General features: G+C 39.1%; 2 protein-coding genes across 3 annotated transcripts in view; one reads left to right on the forward strand and one right to left on the reverse strand.

The window, feature by feature from the left end:
- Nucleotides 1–11,816, forward strand: part of RB195_012171 (uncharacterized protein) — a gene marked incomplete at both ends in the record, with an annotated part of 35,263 nt that extends 23,447 nt beyond the window's left edge. For both annotated transcript variants that reach the window (XM_064193912.1, XM_064193913.1), the window contains 13 exons: nucleotides 960–1,096; nucleotides 3,396–3,546; nucleotides 3,615–3,711; nucleotides 5,443–5,567; nucleotides 5,625–5,711; nucleotides 6,215–6,406; nucleotides 6,489–6,573; nucleotides 6,641–6,728; nucleotides 10,494–10,590; nucleotides 10,702–10,868; nucleotides 10,942–10,999; nucleotides 11,062–11,142; nucleotides 11,661–11,816. In XM_064193912.1, the coding sequence (XP_064051495.1) occupies nucleotides 960–1,096; nucleotides 3,396–3,546; nucleotides 3,615–3,711; nucleotides 5,443–5,567; nucleotides 5,625–5,711; nucleotides 6,215–6,406; nucleotides 6,489–6,573; nucleotides 6,641–6,728; nucleotides 10,494–10,590; nucleotides 10,702–10,868; nucleotides 10,942–10,999; nucleotides 11,062–11,142; nucleotides 11,661–11,816 (1,521 nt within the window). The remainder of the gene's footprint in view (nucleotides 1–959; nucleotides 1,097–3,395; nucleotides 3,547–3,614; nucleotides 3,712–5,442; nucleotides 5,568–5,624; nucleotides 5,712–6,214; nucleotides 6,407–6,488; nucleotides 6,574–6,640; nucleotides 6,729–10,493; nucleotides 10,591–10,701; nucleotides 10,869–10,941; nucleotides 11,000–11,061; nucleotides 11,143–11,660) is intronic.
- A 2,529-nt stretch (nucleotides 11,817–14,345) lies between these two features.
- Nucleotides 14,346–18,835, reverse strand: RB195_012172 (uncharacterized protein; the record flags this gene model as incomplete). Its single annotated transcript, XM_064193914.1, has 6 exons — nucleotides 14,346–14,442; nucleotides 14,519–14,660; nucleotides 16,760–16,847; nucleotides 18,326–18,418; nucleotides 18,486–18,611; nucleotides 18,686–18,835. 6 exons carry the CDS (start codon nucleotides 18,833–18,835, stop codon nucleotides 14,346–14,348), a joined length of 696 nt encoding a protein of 231 aa, XP_064051497.1.
- Nucleotides 18,836–20,212: the final 1,377 nt, after the last annotated feature.

The following is a 20,212-nucleotide window of genomic DNA, read 5'->3' on the forward strand; positions in this document are numbered from 1 at the left end:
TGAGGTGCTACGGATTTTAGGTGGAGTATTCGTATACGGAATCGTAAGTTATGGAAAGAAGGGTGATTCAGTCCATTTCTTCCTAATTGCCGTAAAAAACGGCCCGAAAGATACATACAGCTTCGGGCGTTCCGGAGCGCTATTTTCTACAAGGAGTTCGATTGGAGCGCGCCAGCCTTGTGCACGCACCGCATCTTCCTGGCAGTTTTTTACGCCAATTAGGAAGAAATGGACGGAATCACCCCTCTCTCCATAATCTACGATCCCATACACGAATACTCCACCTGAAATCCGTACCACCTCAGATTCGTGGGGTGTCGTGCCCCGGGTCCGCTCCGAGTAGGAGCAGCGGGCATCGGTGGGGGGACCCAGGGCCGACTGCCCGGATCCGGAGGGGCCCTGCGCTGGGCTAGTCGCCGGATGGCGCCCCACCCCCCCCACCCCCCCCGGCCCCCCCCCGGGGCCCCTCCCCCCCCCCCCCCCCCCCCCCCTTCGGGGGCCCCCCCCCCCCCCCCCCCCCCCCCCCCCCCAAAAATCGTTTCCAAAGAAAAATTTACAACTAGGTTTATCTTAATTGTTGGTTTTGTGGTTGTGTTGTTATATAGACGAAATTAACGGACAACGACAAATACGAATAAGAGACTGGTCCGAGGGGAGTGGCGAAAGAAAATGGAACCGAAGAATAATTGATTGGCAGGGTTTCCGGGGGCGCTGGTGGGAAACCCCATGGGGTGATACCTTTAAATTATCTTTTGTTGTCCTGTAATTGTAATTGTAATTGTAATGAACATCCAACGTGATCATATTCGCGCAATAACACCTAAAAATGCAGAAAATGATGGGAATTTATTACTGTTAGCGCGTTATGGTTTTTTCTTTTCTTTTTGCGGACTGCACAAGTTGACAGCTCATTTCCGAAGTGTTGTTGTTGTTATTTTTTTTTAAATGTTTCATTGCAGCAAATGTTAGCTGGATTGTCACCATTGGTTTTTTGGGCAACAACGTTCGTCTGGGACTCATTCATCATAGGTTTTGTTACGTTAACGATGAAGTTAATATTTGTGATTTATAAAGTCAATATAAATTGGATGCTTATGTAAGAAATTACGTTTAACTTATCATTTTTTTCTTTTTATTATTTATTATTCATTATTTTTCCTAATTTCAAAATAATTTATTTTTTTGGTTTAACATCGGTGAGATGAGGTGAACCAGTTCGAAACACAAATTGTAGGTTGCTAGGAAAATTTCTCTGAAATCCCTATAATTTGCCACATCTCTGTTCCAAGGTCAGGCGTGGTGATGGGACACGACCATCTCAAACATTCCCACCCTTCCCCTCCCTCCATCGTTTCACCCACAGTACTCGGTGGTAATCAATTCTATGTATCGGAAATTTTTTGTGTTTCGAATGTGCAACGTCGAAAATTATGTAACTGAGAAAAGAATGGTAAATGTAAAATTCAGTAGCTATCAGAAGCCTAGAAACATCATGTAACAATTGAAGCAAATTTGCTGAAATATTTCTGAAATATTTCCATCCATTTAAAATCTATGGAATATCTTTGAATAGTGATTAAAGAGAAAATAATACGACAGCAAAGTGGATAGAGAGACGCGTAGGTCGAATTTCAGGGAACAACAAGAAAGTTAGATGAAAAAAAGAAACATTTTGTTCTGATAATGTGAAAATGGGACCACGCTGGTAATTTTTAGGACACCTTCTTATAGAGCAATGTTTGCCCTGTATAAAAATATCAGACACCTGTTTTTGGGACCTCGTAGTTCGGAATATAAATGGGACAGAGGGAGGAAAATGCTACTCTTCCCATCTTTGTCCTATCTGAAATTTTGAAAAGTGGCAAAGCCCTGAAAACCGCAGGACATCACATCTGATAGAGAAAATTCCTGGCTACAAAACAGCGGAATGCGATTGACTTAACATTAAAGGCGTCATCCCACGAATTTGAGGTGGTACGGACTTTAGGTAGAGTATTCGTATACGGTATCATAGATTATGGGGAGAAGGGTGATTCTGTCCATTTCTTCCTAATTGCCTTCCTAAAAAAGACCCGGAAGATACGGCTTCGAGCGATCCGGTGCGCTGTTTTCTACAATGAGTTCGATTGAAGCGCGCCAGCCTTGAGCACGTGCCGTTTTTTTACAGCAATTAGGGGTAAATGGACGGAATCATTCCACTCTCCGTAATCTACTACCCCATATACGAATACTCCACCTGAAATCCGTGTCACCTTAGATTCGTGGGATGATGCCTTTGAATTGTTCCGAATTATTAGACTCTATTTAAAAATCAAGCACTTTTCAAAGGAAATAAAAGTCGCGGTTGCGCAAAAATAGTTATTTTAGCAATTTTCCAGGAAAAGGTGAACGGCGTTTTAAAAATTCACCATTCAAAATTCGGATAGAAGGACTAAGGGAATCCCTGCATACAGAATTTCTCCTTTTCGGGACGTATGGTGCTGTAAAAATTTAAATCGGAGCAATCCAAAAAAGTCAAAAATTCTACGTTTGTTCCGTGTAAATTCAAAAAAAAAAACTAGAAGATCTCAAAAAATATGCAGTGATATGACTATTTTGTGGGACCAACATTATTTTATTTAAAAAAAACTACCCTAAGTATTTCTCTATTTGCTCTTATCTTGAAGTTATTTGCTAGATCTAACAGAATCTGAGCTTCTTTAGCCAGCAGATTCTATCTGATCCATGTTTAAAGTGCTTAAAATTATGTATTATTAAAATCTTCATCTTTTAAGAGTAGTTTCAAGTATCCACCTACCTTTCAAAAAATTGGCTCCGGGAGGTGTCGAACCTCCCTGAGCTCCTATTGTCACATTAAAGTCACTGGCGACAATCAATCCACTTGGGATGCGCCAACGCGTTTTACTGGAGTTCGTAATCGTCGAGGCTTTGGAACGCGTGTTGGCCTATGCAATGACCTGCTGGGGCCAGCCGGTGATCAAGTTAGTGTTTTTATCCTCCCAGACAAGTCTGGCACCAATTTATCGACCCCGGAGGAATGAAGAGCTTGGTTTGCACCGGGGCGGTTTCGAACCATCGACCGTGTGGATACAACGGACCTAAACGACTGAACCACGACTGAGTCATATTTTGTTACGTATGTAATTATTTAATACTACATAATATTTTATCCTGATTATCATGCTATGTTCCATTCACTACTCCCCACTGTCCTGATAGGAAAGTCCCATCACACGCTTGACTCTGTGTTGTATACTGATGTACGCAGTTTCTTGTCTCACGTTTTTCTTCGGCTTGTTCATAGTTTCCCTTTTTCTTCCATGAACTCTTAGTTTACTTAGGAATGGAAGCACAGTAGATAGCTGCTAGTTAGTTCGTAATGATTTCTTTTTAAGGTTTTTGTTTTATGCATACTGCGTTACAATACTTCCACTAATCTACGTTATTTCTTTATTTATTGACGGAAAAGGAAAGGCTGAATTTCTTTGTCAGGTGTATCAAATCGGGACTGTTGTTGTCGTGTTCATCCTCATTTACCGAGGACATGTGAGCTAACATTAATTCATTTGTTGTTTGTTTGTACTACTTCCTCACACAGTATCTACTTTTTAAAGGAAATACAAACCGTTTATTTTTTCCCATGTTACGCATTTGGACGCATTCTCCTAACAGAACTTCTTCCCGACCTAACACTGAGTGGAGAGAATGTGTGTGAGTTTATTTTACTGATCTTATTCTCCAATCAGCGGCAGAAGGCACAATGCTAAAGATGAAATAAAAGTCGAGAATTATTAATTCTTCTAAACCTTTTTCTTTTGGTGCGATATGGGATCTTTAGTAACGTGAAAATACCGTATACAACTTCTGGAACACGAGTTTCTCAAAGGTACGGAGGACGAGTGGAAAGCGCTCAGATGTAACCAAGGCTTTTGTACCTCGTCGTAGACTGCCGTCTGCCACTTTCGCGTTGCAACATCGCGACGGTGACGCTCGAAAAGTTGGAAATTTCTCGAAGAATAAAAAATTATTGAAACTCTGGACGATCCTCTCACCTTTCAACATTTATCCTCTCTCGATTCGGAATTGAACGCAATAAATACAGCATAAAGAAATATCCGTAGTGTTTAACTGCAAATTAACATGAAAGACCCCAGGGAGACTTGATAAAGGACGTTGACTCCTAGGGAAGGACAACTGAGAAAGAAGCCTCGTGTTAGAGACCGAAGAAAATGCTACCCATAACTAGGTTTAATTGCTAGGATCTCCGATATCTCGGCATCAAGCATTCTGCCTATCTATACTATCGTTCCTTAAAAACCGGCATTTAAAACATTTTAGTTTCTACGGAACAATCAGAATGCGCCATTCCTGTACACGGTCCGGTTCCCTCTGCGACTTATTCATTGTTTTTACTTGAATATGCTGCGAATGAGATCTCATTCATCGTCAACTGCTCGCTCGTGCAGGCGGCGCGTTCTTACATACCTTGTAGGAATAGAGGGCGTTTCCCACGCCGTTTTTTCCCCATCAAGGGGAAATGCGTACCATTGCGCTCGTACTGATAATCTACACCCCAGCCTCTATATTTCTCCGCAGAGATTCCACCGTTTCGTGATACACTGCCTTTAACACCGACAAGCTCCAAAAACTCTATTCTTTTTCTTATTAGAATCACCCTGATCGCGTTGACTCCCGTTGTCCTTCGAGCTTCAAGAGCGGGCGCCAGTAAACCTTCTATTTACCCTCTAGGGTCACACTGTGATTTCTCCTTTCCCGTGGGACATGAGCGTATCAAAGTTTTTCTTGAAGGATTTCGTGGAGAAATCTGACCATCTTGTCGGGGGTGTTCTCGTAGTGCGATTAATATCGCGAGGTACCCAGTCGCTCATGGCTCCGGTCTAACCGTTGCTGGTGAAGCGCAGTGTCACCTTATTTTGCTTTCTTCCGTCGTCTCTGGCTTCTCTAATCTTTGATGGCTGACTATTAAAAAAACTCCGAATCCCGTTCCTCACTTGTGCGAACCGGGATACTCCTAACATCTCTCTTTCAATTGCGCGTTCAATGACGCTCACCGCACTGATTTCGGGGGGAGAATCTTTTGCGATGTTTTGACGACGTTTCCTACTTCTGCAATACTCCTTAGTTTCTGTAAGATATGCTGCGATTCTGATCATGAAAAAACTGCGCAGCTAACTTTTGACGATCCCTGTTCAGTTTGGTTGATAGCTATGAAGCAGTGCAACTACAAAAGAGCAAGCAGCTATTTTAATTGTTCCGGCTTGTCGTGTATCACTACCACTCTGGTGTTCGCATGCGAGTTTTCTTTTCTAGACAAAGTAGTGGTTTCTTTTGCTATCCAAATGCGGATGAGACTCACCCATTTCTCACCTATATCGTACTAATGCTTGCACATTTTTTTTGGTTCAAATCTTCATTTTGCAGCAAATGGAGATGCAGTTGTATCATTTCTAGTACATGGTGGTATCTTTTCATTTCTCCTAATTATTCATGAATTTCACTTCGATAGATATCTACTGAGGGCACTGTTGAAGAAAACCTACATCGAGGTCTGTGGTTTTACTAAATCTATACGAAGACGCTGATTCACAGGAATGACTCTGCAGAAAAGTGATGTACCGGATGAAGCGGACGTCATTGAAGAGAGGGAATTTGTGGAGAATAACATTTCAGAACTCGCCTTAGCTGTACAGGTTGATCTGTCTATATCTTGATATATAATTGGTTTCTTTAATTGAGCCGGCCACGATGTTGTTACTATCCTTTATTCGTGGCTAACGTTTCGGCAATATCGCCTTCTTCACAGTCTGAAAGGGTGAAATCGAACGTGATGCCTTATTCGCCCAACAAAGAAAGTCCTAAGTCCTAAGAAAGTTCTTGCTATATACCTGTAAGAGGAGCGGATGTAGCGCAGACGACAAGAGGTTCTGCTGTGATCAATCAAATTCGAATTTCGAATCCGTCTCAGCCATGACGAAACTTTTCAAAGCCGGCGTCGATAATTTGGTACTACACTCGTGTGGAAGAAAGAAAACGCTGATTTGAAACATCGAGTAGCCACTGCAAGTCATTGTAAGGCTGCACGCTTTTTCATAAACCTCAAACGAATTCTAAATTGAACTCGAGTCTTGAACGCATCCCGATAGGACCCATACATCAACACTGTGGATTTCATCCTTTATCCTTTACGTTGTAGAACCTTACCAAATATTATGGGACGAACTGTGCTTTGAAAAGCACTACTTATGGCATCCGAGAAGAAGACTGTTTTGGTCTTGTTGGTGCAAGCGGAGCCGGAAAAACATCCACGTTTGACATAATAACAGGACTTCGATTTGCTAATAATGGAAGTGTCTTCATCGGTAACAAGTTTGTGAATAGAACTCAGGTCAGATGTTTTATAAAATGCGCTTAAAAATCGCTTTTGATAAACTGACACGTTCCAAGTTTGTTAAAATATACAATTATAGGGAATTGGCTATTGCCCACAGTCAGACGCATTGCTACCTCGCCTAACGTGTGAGCAAAACATGAAAGTTATTGCTGGGCTTCTAGGTCGGTTCGATAAGCGAAATGATTAGCTGATAGTGTGTGCTAGAAAGTAAATATGTCTTATTTTTAGGATATCGACATCCGAGAATGGTAGCTGATGAAATGTTCCGGTTCTTGGACCTCACAAAGCATGCGGGCAAAGCGTTTGGAAAGTGCAGGTACGACTCTGTGACTGGTATGATGTTTTTGATCAATGATCATTAAAGGTTACAGATCCGTTCAACAAATTTTTTCTACATAGAGTCAGAAAAACAGCACACTTTTTAGTCAACCAAGATGTCCAATTTTATAGGAACTCTTTGTAATCTGAAAGATATTTTACGCACCACGCAATCCGAAGCACTCTCCGCCACATAAAGACGCTCTAACACTAGCAACAATATCACGTTATGTCGACGATACAAATGCACCGTGCACCTTAAAATTTCGACCAGGGCATACTTCACTTCTTCAAGCTGAAGAAATACGGTGCCACGCAAGAATCTTCGCATAGTGATATCAAAGGATAGAGAATAAAGTCTCTGCGAGACCAATCTGCTCAGGATGCGCCAGCTCAGTCGACTGCGATTCGGCATAGCTGATATTTTACTGTACGAACGCATGTTAACCTATGCAATGACATGCAGGGCCCAGCCAATGTGTCAGATTAGAGATTTCTATCCTCACAGACAAGTCTGACGCTAATCTGTCGACTCCGGAGGAATGGCTGGTGCTAGGGCGAACATTCAGTCGATCGTGCAGTCACAGAGAAACCTCTTGCCAACTGTGCCGCCCCTGCCCTGAAATTTCCTAGATCACAATGATATTGGCTCTTGGCATTTCGAAATAACAAATGATAAATCTGTTTACATTTTAGTCCTTTGGTCACGGTCGGTTCTTCATCTTAGTTACCAAAAACGACTGCTTCACTGGATATCCCAGTGAAGCAGTGGAACATTGCTAGGAGATAGCGTTCAGAAATGCGGCGCAGGGAGGATCTGAGCGATGAATCTTTGCTTGATACTAAGTTTAAAGGCAACACAACACGTATCTGACGTGACGAGGAGATCTTTGGAAAAAACTAGAGGTGTAATTGTAGATTGCGGGATCCAAAGTGATTCCGCTCGTATTTCCCCAATCGTCGCGAAAAGCGCTTTATTCCCTGCGCCTGCGTCGGAACCGCTTTATTTCCTGCGAGATTCGCTAGAATCATCTCATCTGTGTAAACGTTCTGGTCCCTTGCCGTGCCGTTTGAAGGCATCACCCCACAAATCTGCGGTGGTACGGATTTCAAGTGGAGTATTCGTATACGGGATAGTAGATTATGGAGAGGGGGGTGATTCCGTCCATATATTCCTAATTGCCGTAAAAAACAGTCCTGAAAATGCGCGTCTGCACAAGGCTAACGCGCTGCAATCGAATTTGTTGTAGAATTGTAGGATGTAGAAAATAGCGCACTGGAATGCTCGAAGCCGTATCTTCCGGTCCATTTTTTACGGCAATTAGGAAGAAATGGACGGGATCACCCTTCTCTTCATAATCGACGATCCCGTATACGAATACTCCACCTGAAATCCGTACCACCTCAGATTCGTGGTGATGCCTTTAATCTTTGACCACTCGTGACACCGTGCACAAGGGAGGCGCGCTACAACTAGGTCGTAAAAAACGACGTCTTCCAAGCCGTTTTTTTTACGACGATTAAGGAGAGATGGGCGGAACCACAGCAGATACCACAGTGTACAACCTCGTCTCTAGCTTTCCCTCCGGATACCTTCATCATGTCAGATTCGTGGTATGCTGCCTTTAATCAGAGCAACATAAAACTGAAGCGAAGTTGAGCAAACACGCGCCCACTTTCGCAAGTGAATGTAACAGAGCTTTCTTGGTGATATCATGGAAACAGTAGTGGTTGGTTCAGAAGTGACACAGCAAATTCAAGACACTTCTCCACTCCACTCCGTCTCACTGCATCCAAACTCGCCTTGTAGAGAGAAGTGTCTTTTCTGGGGCGAAGACTTAGAAAATTTTGCAACATCTACACACACTTTACCTTTACTTTTACCAATACAGTGATGGGTATAACGTGTTGCAATTTCATGGCAGGTTATACCTATTATTGTATTGGTAAAATGGCATCAGATGAAAAGAATGATGTTAGAAGGAAGATTAAAAACAGCAGAACATAATTTCTGAAAATTTTTTCCTCAACTTCCTTTCGAAATGTAAAAAGACAAAAGGTTGATATGATGACGTCGTCTTGAGAACACGAGTGGTACCATATTTCTAATTAAGAACTAAGAAACAACTTCTGCTGTTCGAACGCCACCCGAGAGTACTTCATCGATTGAAGTAAGACGAGAGGTTTGTCGCAGGATCCTTTCCACTAACCTTGTTGTCGCTGTTATCATGCGATGAACAGTTGAGCAGTGCTTCGTTGATGTGGTTCTAGCATCATCTACACTTTCTTTAGTCGATCTTGATTACTAATGCCGACGGTGTACTAGTAATCACTTCAAGCAGCACGAAGTTGCAACATGTAGCGAATCTTGCATTGAGGCCACTGAGTACAACTCCGACTCAGAATGCAATTAGATATAGACCCTCAATGATAATCATTGTGGACGAGCAGATTATTGAACTCGAGGATGACTTCTGTTATTTGGGCTGTAAAAAAGATAAAGAAAAGTGATGGCAGATAAATGTACAGCAACAATGCACTGAGACAAGTTCGACAACTCCTGAACTCTTTAACAAAGTGCCTGTAGTCGACTAAAATCGCCAACGTGCTCAAGTTGCGGATCTGCTTCTCCGCTATTTATCCTTTCACGATGCAAAGATCGGAGGTGTCGGCAGCACCGCCTACGGTGACGGAAAAGCTCGATGGGACGGGACGGGAAGGCATCGAGATGGGTGCTTGGCTACTTCTAAACATGCCATAACGGAGAATTTCATGCAGAATTGGATGTGGTGCACAGGTGCCTAGAAAATACCAACATTCTACTCAACCCTTTTCAGTAGTTGTAGACTTTCTTGGTCACGTTATGCAGAGGCCGTCAGATTGCCTTTTCCAAAAATTGTCTTGAGATGGCTCCTAGACCAAATCTGGGGAGTGCAACCGAGACGTAAAGAAAAATTTTGAACGAAAATGGTGAGAGGAGATCTGAAGAAACCGCGTACGCAGGCAGTTCGAGCAAGACATAACGTCTCACAGGTTATCTAGCAGCGACGGATGAACGATCCTATGCAAGTTCTTGCAGAAGACCGAAGAGATGGCCCAAAATATAAGGTTGACTCATGAATGACTCACCTCGCCAAAGCTGCGGATGACCACGTTAGCCGTAACACCCACCTGCCGTTTGAAGGCATCACCCCACAAATCTGTGGTGGTACGGATTTCAAATGGATTATTCGTATAAGGGGTCCTAGATTATGGAGAGGTGGATGATTCCGTCCATTTCTTCCTAATTGCCGTAAAAAACGGCCCGGAAGATACGGCTTCGAGCGTTCCGGCGCGCTATTTTCCACAACGAGTTCGATTGGAGCGCGCCAGCCTTGTGCTCGTGCCGTGTCTTCCGGGCCGTTTTTTACGCTAATTAGCAAGGAGTGGACGGAATCATTCACCTCTCCATAATCTACGATCCCGTATATGAATACTCCACCTGAAATCCGTACCACCTCAGATTCGTGGGGTTATGCCTTTGAGTGAACTAAGTCAATTGTTGCGGATAAATTGAGACAAGAGACAAATATGTCGGCAGAAGAGGTATCCTGGGAGGAAAAAGAAGCTAAATTTAGAAGTAAACATAGGTAGAATCTAGAGAGATGCTGACATGCGATGTTCCACTTAGCTATAGTTATGGGGGCGTGGTAGCGGAAGTCAATTAACGTAGATTATATTTCAGTGTAAATTTGAAAATTAATCTAATGCCATCCTTTTTTAGTGGTGGACAAAAGAGAAGAGTTAGCATAGGTGCGGCACTGTTGAACCCTTCAAGACTCGTAATTCTTGACGAGCCAACTGCTGGAATAGATCCGAAAGTTAGTGTTACAGACAAAGTGCTGTTTCTTTTCTGAAAGTTGTAGAATGATCTTATTCTACCTCCACGTAGGTCTCAGGTATATTTCTGCAACATTTTTCACATCTTGCAGACGCGCCATCATGTCTGGTCGCTTCTAAAAACAATGCGTATTAGTGGTCGAGCACTGCTGCTTTCATCACATTCTATGGAAAAATGTGAAGCGCTTTGTTCACGAATAGGTGTCCTTGTTCGGGGAAGACTTGTTGCCATAGGAGCAAGTCAAACGCTTAAATCCAGGTTAACGCAACTTTTTTTTGAACACCACACTGTCTTTCCATTTTTATGGCAAGGTGCTATGACAAAATTCTAGGCATGCACATTACTTCTTTCTTCATATGACGCTAAACTCACAAGAAGACAAAGATACTGTAAGTGTCATCGTATCTCTTGAGAATATCGTACAGTAAAATAATATAACAAAATATTTCAGGTAATCAGTAAAGTGCTGAAAACATTCCCATCAGGTGATTTGGTGCCAGCTCAAAGTGGCTCACTTTATTTAAAATTTAAGGTGAGCATAAAAATCTCTACTATATTTCTCCTAATATATTGGTGATTTTTTTTAAATTGAAAACGGAATACAGCGACCATATTAATTCCGCAAAAAGCGGCAGCGGTCTAAAATTTAGCTCGCTCGCAACTTTAACAGCAGAAAAGGTGTTGAACGGAATAAATTAGATAGGCATGAATTTTTGCGATATTTTCAAGTACTGGCGGATCATTACTACTGAAAAACCTATAACTCGAGCACACTGAAATTTCTTCCTAAAATTTCCGGCATATTCCTCAATTTCATGAAAACAGTAGTCACCGAAAGCGCAGCAACTCATTATTGCTTACGTCTTTCAAAATTTCATTTTTTTTTAAATTTCTTTACGGTTATTTTTCGGTTGCCTTTTTTATGGATTTCGTTTTACTTTTCTTATTTTTTTCTTTTTTCTTTTTATTCATTTTCCCTAGATATTTTTGAAACGAATTCTGAACATATAACATGTTGTTATCCGCATCCTACCGAATTATTCCTTTTAGATTCGACAAAGAAAGGAAGAACGAATTTCGATGCTTTACGAAACGGCCGAAGAAATGGCATCATCATTACCATTAAGCGAATTTTTCCTTATACAAGCTTCACTGGAAGATGTCCTTGAGATACTTAACGAACAATATGGCGGAAAAATCCTTTGATGTTATTATTATTTTAATGAAGAACGATAAAAACATCTGAGAATTACTGGTTAAATGAGCGAATAAAGTGAATTAGAAGAGCTTTTACACATACATTATCGAATACACTACAAATGTATTGAGTCTTTTTTTCCTACCTGATCATAATTTTAAATTTTTCTTCCGGTTTGATTCGAGAAATTTCTGGAACAGTTCAAGTATATTGTGAAACATTCTCGAAGCTTTCTTCTAAAAGTATATAGAGACGCCTCTCCTTGTCCTTCTGGAAAAACTTTATTGAGACCTCTGGCCATCAAGTGACTATATAGTACTCAAAATGACGATAATCAAATTATTGATCCTTGGTCTCTATTAATAAATTTAAAAAATCCAAGAAAAATTCAGAAGTTGGAAAAAAGAGTAGGCAAGAACCCGATAGATTCGTTTATGTTCATAATAGAAAAAATGCCAACTAGGAGCAAAGATAGAGGCTGATCAATTTCCACAGGGAAAAGCAGCAATGGATTTGGATGAGAGATAAACAGTTCATTCTATGCCCAGAAATTTATTGGAAAAAATTTTTGAAAAAAAAATGAGAATTTCTATCTAAAACCTCATAATCAACCAAAATTTCATGTTTATCTTATTCTTGAACCCTTCTTTTTGAATTATCTAGTTTAATTTCTAGTTTTAAAAACTTTAGAGTCACAGTATTTTTCGGCAAATCCCGTTCTGATCGGCGTCTCTTCCGAGAAGAACGCTGCTACCACTCGGAGGTGCCGTTAGCTCTTTAAAATCCGAAGAAAATAGCAGCTCATAACATATCCATATTTTGCCGTGGCTAAAAAGTCGAACTAAAAATTTGCATTGTCTAGATGAATCCTATTTTTATATATGAACACGTGAACACTCAAACGATGTGTGGAATGTGGAGCTGGAGCAATGCGATGAGCTATGGCCGACTGGCTAGCGATCGCCGCCACTTGGTTCGATTCCGGTAGGCTGCCAACTTCAAGCTCCATACGTTCGTATATGACGGCTGGAGTGTGGAAATTGGCGTAAAATGTTAATAGCCTCGAAAAGCTTCATAAACCTCGATGGTTATGCGGTGTGTAAAGTCTATAACATTATATGAATAGATATTTTTGTCTTTTACATTCCTCTGCAAAATTTTTAACCCAGTATTTCGCCAAAAAATTAAGATTCAGCAAGTTGGCTTGAGCGTTAGAAATAAATACTATTTTCAATAAATTGATTTACATTCCTCTGCATTAAATTTTACACCGTTAGAATGAAGCAGAATTTGAAGAAATTGGTGTTTATACCAAAAATTCGATAAGATTTTCTGACGGGACGTTAAATTTTTAATTTAAAAATTAACTTATTCAATTATTGACTAAGTTGGCTACTAGTTTAAATATTAATTATTGATCTAATTTTTTTTACTCCCCCATAAACTCCATAAAAAAAACACAAAAAAAAAAAAAAAAAAAAATGCAAAAAATTTGAGTTCGTTAGAAACTTAAATATTTTAAAATAGATTTTATTAAATTTAAATTCATGCAATTTACATTTCACTGCAATTTACCAAAAAAATTTTATTTAAACCAAAAAAAAATATAAAATTAAAAAAAAACCAAAATCCATAATTAAAAAACCACCAAAAAAAAAAAAAATTTTTTTTTTTTTTTTTTTTAACCAAATTAAAACCCGCCGCCAAAAAAAAAAAAAAAAAAAAAAAAAAAAAAAAAAAATTAAAAAAAAAAAAATTTAAAAAAAAAAAAAAAAAAAAAAAAAAAAAAAAAATTTTTTTTTTTAAAAAAAAAAAAAAAAAAAAAAAAAAAAAAAAAAAAAAAAAAAAAAAAAAAAAAAAAAAAAAAAAAAAAAAAAAAAAAAAATTTAAAAAAAAAAAAAAAAAATATTTTCAATAAATTGATTTAATTATTACTGTATGTCCAGAATTTTACACCGTTCAGAATAGGAAGCAGAATTTGAAGAAATTGGTGTTCAATGCCAAACAATTCGATAAGATTCGCATTCTGAACGGGTGTCGTGTTAAATTTTTAATTTAACTATTAACTTATTCAATTATTGATCTGATTTTTCTACTAGTTTAAATATTAATTATTGATCTAATTTTTATGACTCCTCCATGAACTGCGTCAGAAACACGCACGATAGCTAAAAAAAATAGATGGACGCGAGAAAAAAATTTGAGTTCTTCGAAAATCAAGGAATAAATATGAGTGAACGTTCTTTAAAATAGATTTTATTAAAATTTTAGCAAAATTCATGCAATTTACATTTCACTGCAATTTACTGAAAAAAATTTCATTCAAACCGAACAATGATTCAACATTGAAGTATAGCCATATACCTATATGTAGGATCCTGCAGCGAACATGGAACGTGTTCTTCTTACTGTATTTGACCTACTCAAAGCCCGACGTCGAGTATCAAAACAGAACAAAAGCATAGAAATATCTTTATAACATCAATACGTACAATAATATTTAGTTTGGCACAAAATTGTTATACGAAAACGTTACTTCAGCATAATTTGCACGTTTTAGCGCAAAGTTTCATTCGAAGATTGTGTGTGTACTCGTAATTGTTGCAAAAACCACGAGCAGCCCATTGTTGACATCTGGAATGAAAGATTCACGTAAAGAAAAGTAAACAAAGTAAACAAGGTCAGAGATACTTGAAAAAAAACACCCAACCGATCAGTTGCATCGTAACATGTTCCACATTTGTTGCACGTTTTCGCACAAGCTCGTCGCATTAAACCATCGTATTTCGGATGGTCGCATAGCGAAATTCTCGAACGACAGTCATGAGCGAGGTCCTTACAGGTCTTGGAAACTGAAAACCACGCTTTTTTTTTGGAAACGGTGACAAAAGGGAAATGGGAAATTTTAAATGTACATAGTAGAGGCAGCCCCGAAATCGAAGTTAGTAGACAAGGGAAGGTGGGAATGGGATCCTTCGGTTCGCTACCACTAGCCACATTTACTACTTTCATGCACCAATGAATCGGTTTTCATTCTTCATTTTTCTTTTTCTTCATTTTTTTTTCATTTTTCATTTTTCATTTTCATTTTTGCTTTTCTTTTTCTTTTTTTTTCCACCGAAGGATCCCATTCTCATTTCACAAAAATGGTGATAATGCAATGATCAACGGGATTTTTTTCCTTACTCTCTTTTCTCTTATCTTCTTATTCTCTCTTTTCCGAAACCAAAACGTACACCGCACTATCGACAAATTTGAGTTAAAACGAGGATTCGAGAAGAAATCGCCGCAATTCCCCGGGAAATGTTTTAATGTGCCAGGTAAACTCTTAGTACTCTTAGCTTCCAGGAATGCATCCGTTAGTTGAATGGCCATCATCTTACACAGGAATATTAGAGAATAAAAGGATAAAAGATAAAATATGGCATTAATCAATCCGCTTAGGATGCACCACCATGCGTTCACCTCAATTCAGAATCGTTTGAGGCTTACGAATGTGTAACTGGCCTCTACAATGACTTACGGGGGTTAGCCGATGAGTCCACTCAATGTTTTTATCCTCTCAGACAAGCCTGGTACTAATTTATCTACGCCGGATGGATGAAAGGCTTGGTGCGCACCAAAGAAACCATCGACCGTGCGTGTTGCCTCTGCAGACCTCTTACTAACTGCGCTACACCCGCCCTCTTGCGGAAACTGTGTCTAGAAATTGAGCTTTTTTGGTAGTACGCTTAAGGTCATGTATTCGACTTCTTGTTTTCAATAAGAAATTCTGTAAGTCATTTTTCTCATTTGTGAAAGTTACCTTCAAAAAATTCCCCGTTTTTCTGTGCCATCCTGTAATGTAGTTAGCTATGTAGTTTCGGTTGAGGACTCCGTATGTACAAAGAATCCCTGTCGAATTCCACGAGCATATATGTATAGGAATCATTGACCTGATAGGATATCACTCTTTCTCAGACTGTATCGACCAGCTTCCGTTGTCGCTGTTGACGACGAGGAAGGAACCTTGTCAAATGGCATTATTTATTTATTTATTTATTTATTTATTTATTTATTTATTTGTTTATTTATTTATTTATCTAAAACTTCCGACAGATGTGCGAAAGGACAAAAAACAAAATGGAACAGAGATTATTAGAATTTCGCCAAAGTTTTACAGAGCAGGGCTGGCTATTCACAGGATAATTTGTGGTGGGTTGGCAGGTCATTCTCCTGCTACATAAGGTGAGAAATTCTCACGTGAGATCCTTTTCCGAGAAGCGCAGAACGCTACAATACGTAGATGGATACCAGGGTTTGGGTTGGGGAGAGAACGGACGAATTGTTCCGTCAGAAATCCTGGGCGAAAGGTGATTTTCTCCTAGTGCTAGAGGTGTTACTGGCGGCAGAGGCAGTGGAGGCGATCCATATGATTGCCTCGGCCACAACCAATGCAAAAATAAAGGCACTATTTCCAATCTCCGACGGCATCGCCAAGGAGAAGGAGCCAAGAGAGCGCCGAAATGGTTCTAGCTCACATTTGGATGTCAGTAATACCGATCAGGAGGTATCCAGAAACTGAGCGTTGTGTGAAGAAATACAAATATTCAAAGATGAGTGAGAAAGAGTCTTTAGATACGTTAACAATTTGACAAATAAGCCAGAAATTACCGTGAGACCACAAACCCGTCCCAATTTACTACCTTCTAATCCACGGATTTAAAAAATACAAATATTCAAAGATGATGGCCTTTAGATTAAAAAAAACGTTTGAAAATTAGACGCATAGAATAACAATGTCTTTTTTTTAATTTTTGCTGATTAATTGCGTTTAGATCCCCATAACCATAGCTAATTTTTGATTTTAATTAAATTAAAAATTAAATTTTTTAAACCGAATTTTAATTTAATTTTTTTAACGAAAAGAAAAAAAGACAAAATGAGTGGATAATCCTACACAAAAACTCACCGCTATCCCCGGGATTAGGGCATCGATTGCACGTCGAAGCGCACTGTTCAGACATTTGATCATAGAAGTCGAGAGAATTGCAAAATTGCTGAAAAAAACTACTCTGAGATGGTTGTTCTTGAAAAATATTTTTAAAAAAAAAACTACTTTTAGATGGTTGTTCTTTAGAAATACTACGAGAGTAAGCGAGTAGATGAGTGCATTAGACCACGCCCACTGACAATTTGTGACCAGGAAATAAACTTCAACGAAATTCGACATTCTACATTTGCGTAAGCGGTTGGGATCAAAGTGTTGGGACTGTTGCTTGCTCGGGTTAGATAATCGGACACTACAGAGATAAGTAAGGGTCCCATCTTCCAATTTTAAGCGTACTCACTATCGCAATAAAACCACGTTTCCAATTATTTTAACTCGACTCCGAGCCGAAAACCCGCATTTCAGAGACCACATAAATATCAAACATGTTTCCTGTGGACAACAACAGTATATGATTTTAGAAAAATAGAAACACAAAACATATACGCGCACTTCAAATTTAATCTAAAAACAATTATATTCTCATACTACTGTAATATTTATTCCGGTGAGTTCCTAGAATTGTTAATACGCACTGTCATTTGTGTAAAATCCTGAAATCTGGTAATAAGAATCGTTAGAAAAAGTGTTCAAAAAAGTATTTTTGAAATTATATCATTCTCAAAGAGTTATATATTAGTAATGTAAGTCATAGCCATGAAAACTTGAATAACGAAGAGTTGCTGGGAGGTGTGATTTTTTCAAAATTCTCACCTGAAACAATCGCTGAGAAAAATTCCAGTGAATTCGACCATTTAAAAAATTCTACTACCTAACAGGATCGCTAATGAGATTGGTTGGGTTTACGGATTAATGTATTTTCTAAAGTTTTCACAAATCTTACAACCTCAAAATGTGAGTGACGTCATATTAGAGGCATTTATATTATAATAAAGATTCAGCGGTATTACTATGATCTTCTCTCTTCAAAAAGTTGAAGATATTAACATCTAGCAAAAAATTTTATTTTAATTTTCAAATTTAAATTTGTAAAAAATCTCCCTTCTTCGAATTTAATATAGGAGAGAGGAAAAGGGGAGATTTTTAAAAATAGATGAGCTTCTGCACTTTTTCACACTTACTTTTCTAATTTCTAAATCTAAAGCTAAAGGCAAAAAAAGAAACAATCAAAAAACTCTCCGTTGTTTCTTTTTCGGATCTCTTACAAAGTGATTTTTTTTTTCTCAAATTTTTGATTTTCCAGATTGTATTTTTCATTGGTGCCGCCTTGTGAGATAAAGTGCTACAAGCACTTGCTATCCCTACAATGATTGGGGCTTGACTGGTATGATATTGCTTCCTGAGCCCTTCTCTAAGTGATAAAAAAAATTAGAACCACGGTAGGACCGAAAGAACGCCATGCTAAACCCATTCTCAAAGATTTAGAGTAAACAACAAGCCAGCAAGGTCCGCGTTCTTCGGGAAATTCGACTTTTTCTGTAGAAGGTAATGGATGATCCAAAAGGGTTTACAGTTATGACCACTTACCACCATTGTTGAACACATCACACTATCGCTAGCATCCTTACAAAGATTCGCATTTTTTATGTCACATTTTCCACATGTAGAAGGACATTTTTCCTGAAGAAAAAAAAACACCATCACCGATGTTCAGAATTTCTCAACGAAAAATCCAACGAAAAATCACCTTCATAAAATGTTCCCATACGGTTGAATTACATTGTGAAGCCAACGCGGTACAATTAAAAAATGCATCCGGTTGTGGATTATTACATGAAAATGCGCTACATTTTCCACATGTTACTAGACAATCCTGAAATGAGACTAGATTCAGCCGGGTTCAGGATAATGTGTCGACGATATGAAAATCCACACAAAGGATCCAACCATTAACTGTGGCCGATAGGATTCCTCATTACATAGTTCAATGTCCTGGAAAATCTCACTACATCTGTCTTCCCTAGCCGATTTGACACAGTCCTCGACAGCTAGGATTAGCGGCAAAAAGGCCAATAACGCGGAGTAGATCGGAAACATTCCGCCGGGCAAGTGTAGGTCAATCTACGCCAGCTTTGCATTTATAGATGACAGGTGAACAGGTGTGAAAATATGACGTCGACCCATTGTTTCCCAGCGACTATCAACATATCAACAGCCTAACAAAACACAAAGCAGCATTGAATTTTATCCGCTCTCATCAAAACAACGTCCACGGATAACCTAATGGCTAAACATGTAGCAAAATTTTTCATAGTGTATATTTCTATTTCCTTGAAAAAAAATTTGTTAACTTTTTTGTAGTGTATATTTTGTATATTTTTTATATTTTTTACTGACGTCGGGGATTATTATTTCGATTATCCAATTAAAATTCAAGAAATCACTGAGGAGCACAGGTTTCAGAGCCCATATCCAGAAAAATCTTCGAATTGGATTAATGCGCTCTAGTGAAGGAATGTGCCCTGATTGGCTGCTGATTGCTATTCAGCAAAAGTTTGCGAAAAAAAAACAGGCAGCAGAAAATGTTTTCCACTTGCTTTAGTACCGGAAAATGTGTCCCGCAGTAGACGGCTAGGTTCCGCAGCGAAGTGCCGTTGCACCTAGCTAAATAATACTGGTTAGTAAGATTGGAAGAAGAAATCGCCAATGGTTTCGTTTCCGTCATATTTACTCACCTCAGGACAGATATATTGGATACGAACTCAGGACACGGAAATAAATTATGCAGAGACCAAATTTGTGTATGTTATATTTAGCGTTGTTCAAAGGCATTACCCCACGAATCTGAAGTGGTACGGATTTCCAGAGTCGTAGACTATGGAGAGCAGGGTGATTCAGTCCATTTCTTCCTAATTGCCGTAAAAAACGGCCCGAAAGATACGGCTTCGAGCGTTCCGCGGCGCTATTTTCTACAACGAGTTCGATTTGAGCGTGCCAGCCGTGTGCAAACGCCGCATCTTCCGGGCCATTTTTTACGCCAATTAGCAAGAAATGGACGGAATCACCCACCTCTCCATAATCTACGATCCCGTACACGAATACTTCACCTGAAATCCGTACCACTTCAGATTCGTGGGATGATGCCTTTAACTTTTAGATATTTTCAGAAACACATGTATGTTTGAATCCTTACAGAAAAACTTCAGATGGACTCAGTTCCTCGTCTTCTTACGGAATCCAAGACGCATACGAAGCATATATAAGTAGACTCGTAACATTTTAATTCAGCCCTAGTTTAGTTTTATACACATTCATCAGACATAAAGAAAAATCTACTGGATCTAAATCAAGATCAAGAACAGTGCGACCTAAGCGACGCTCACCAGTCGAGAGAATCAGGATATACTAAAAGTTTTACTATAGGACAGAACTTTAAGAGTGTAATAGTGAGGATTTAACAGATTTTCTTCTCCC

The sequence above is a fragment of the Necator americanus genome, chromosome III (genome assembly GCF_031761385.1).
Source record: "Necator americanus strain Aroian chromosome III, whole genome shotgun sequence".
NCBI lineage: Eukaryota > Metazoa > Nematoda > Chromadorea > Rhabditida > Ancylostomatidae > Necator > Necator americanus.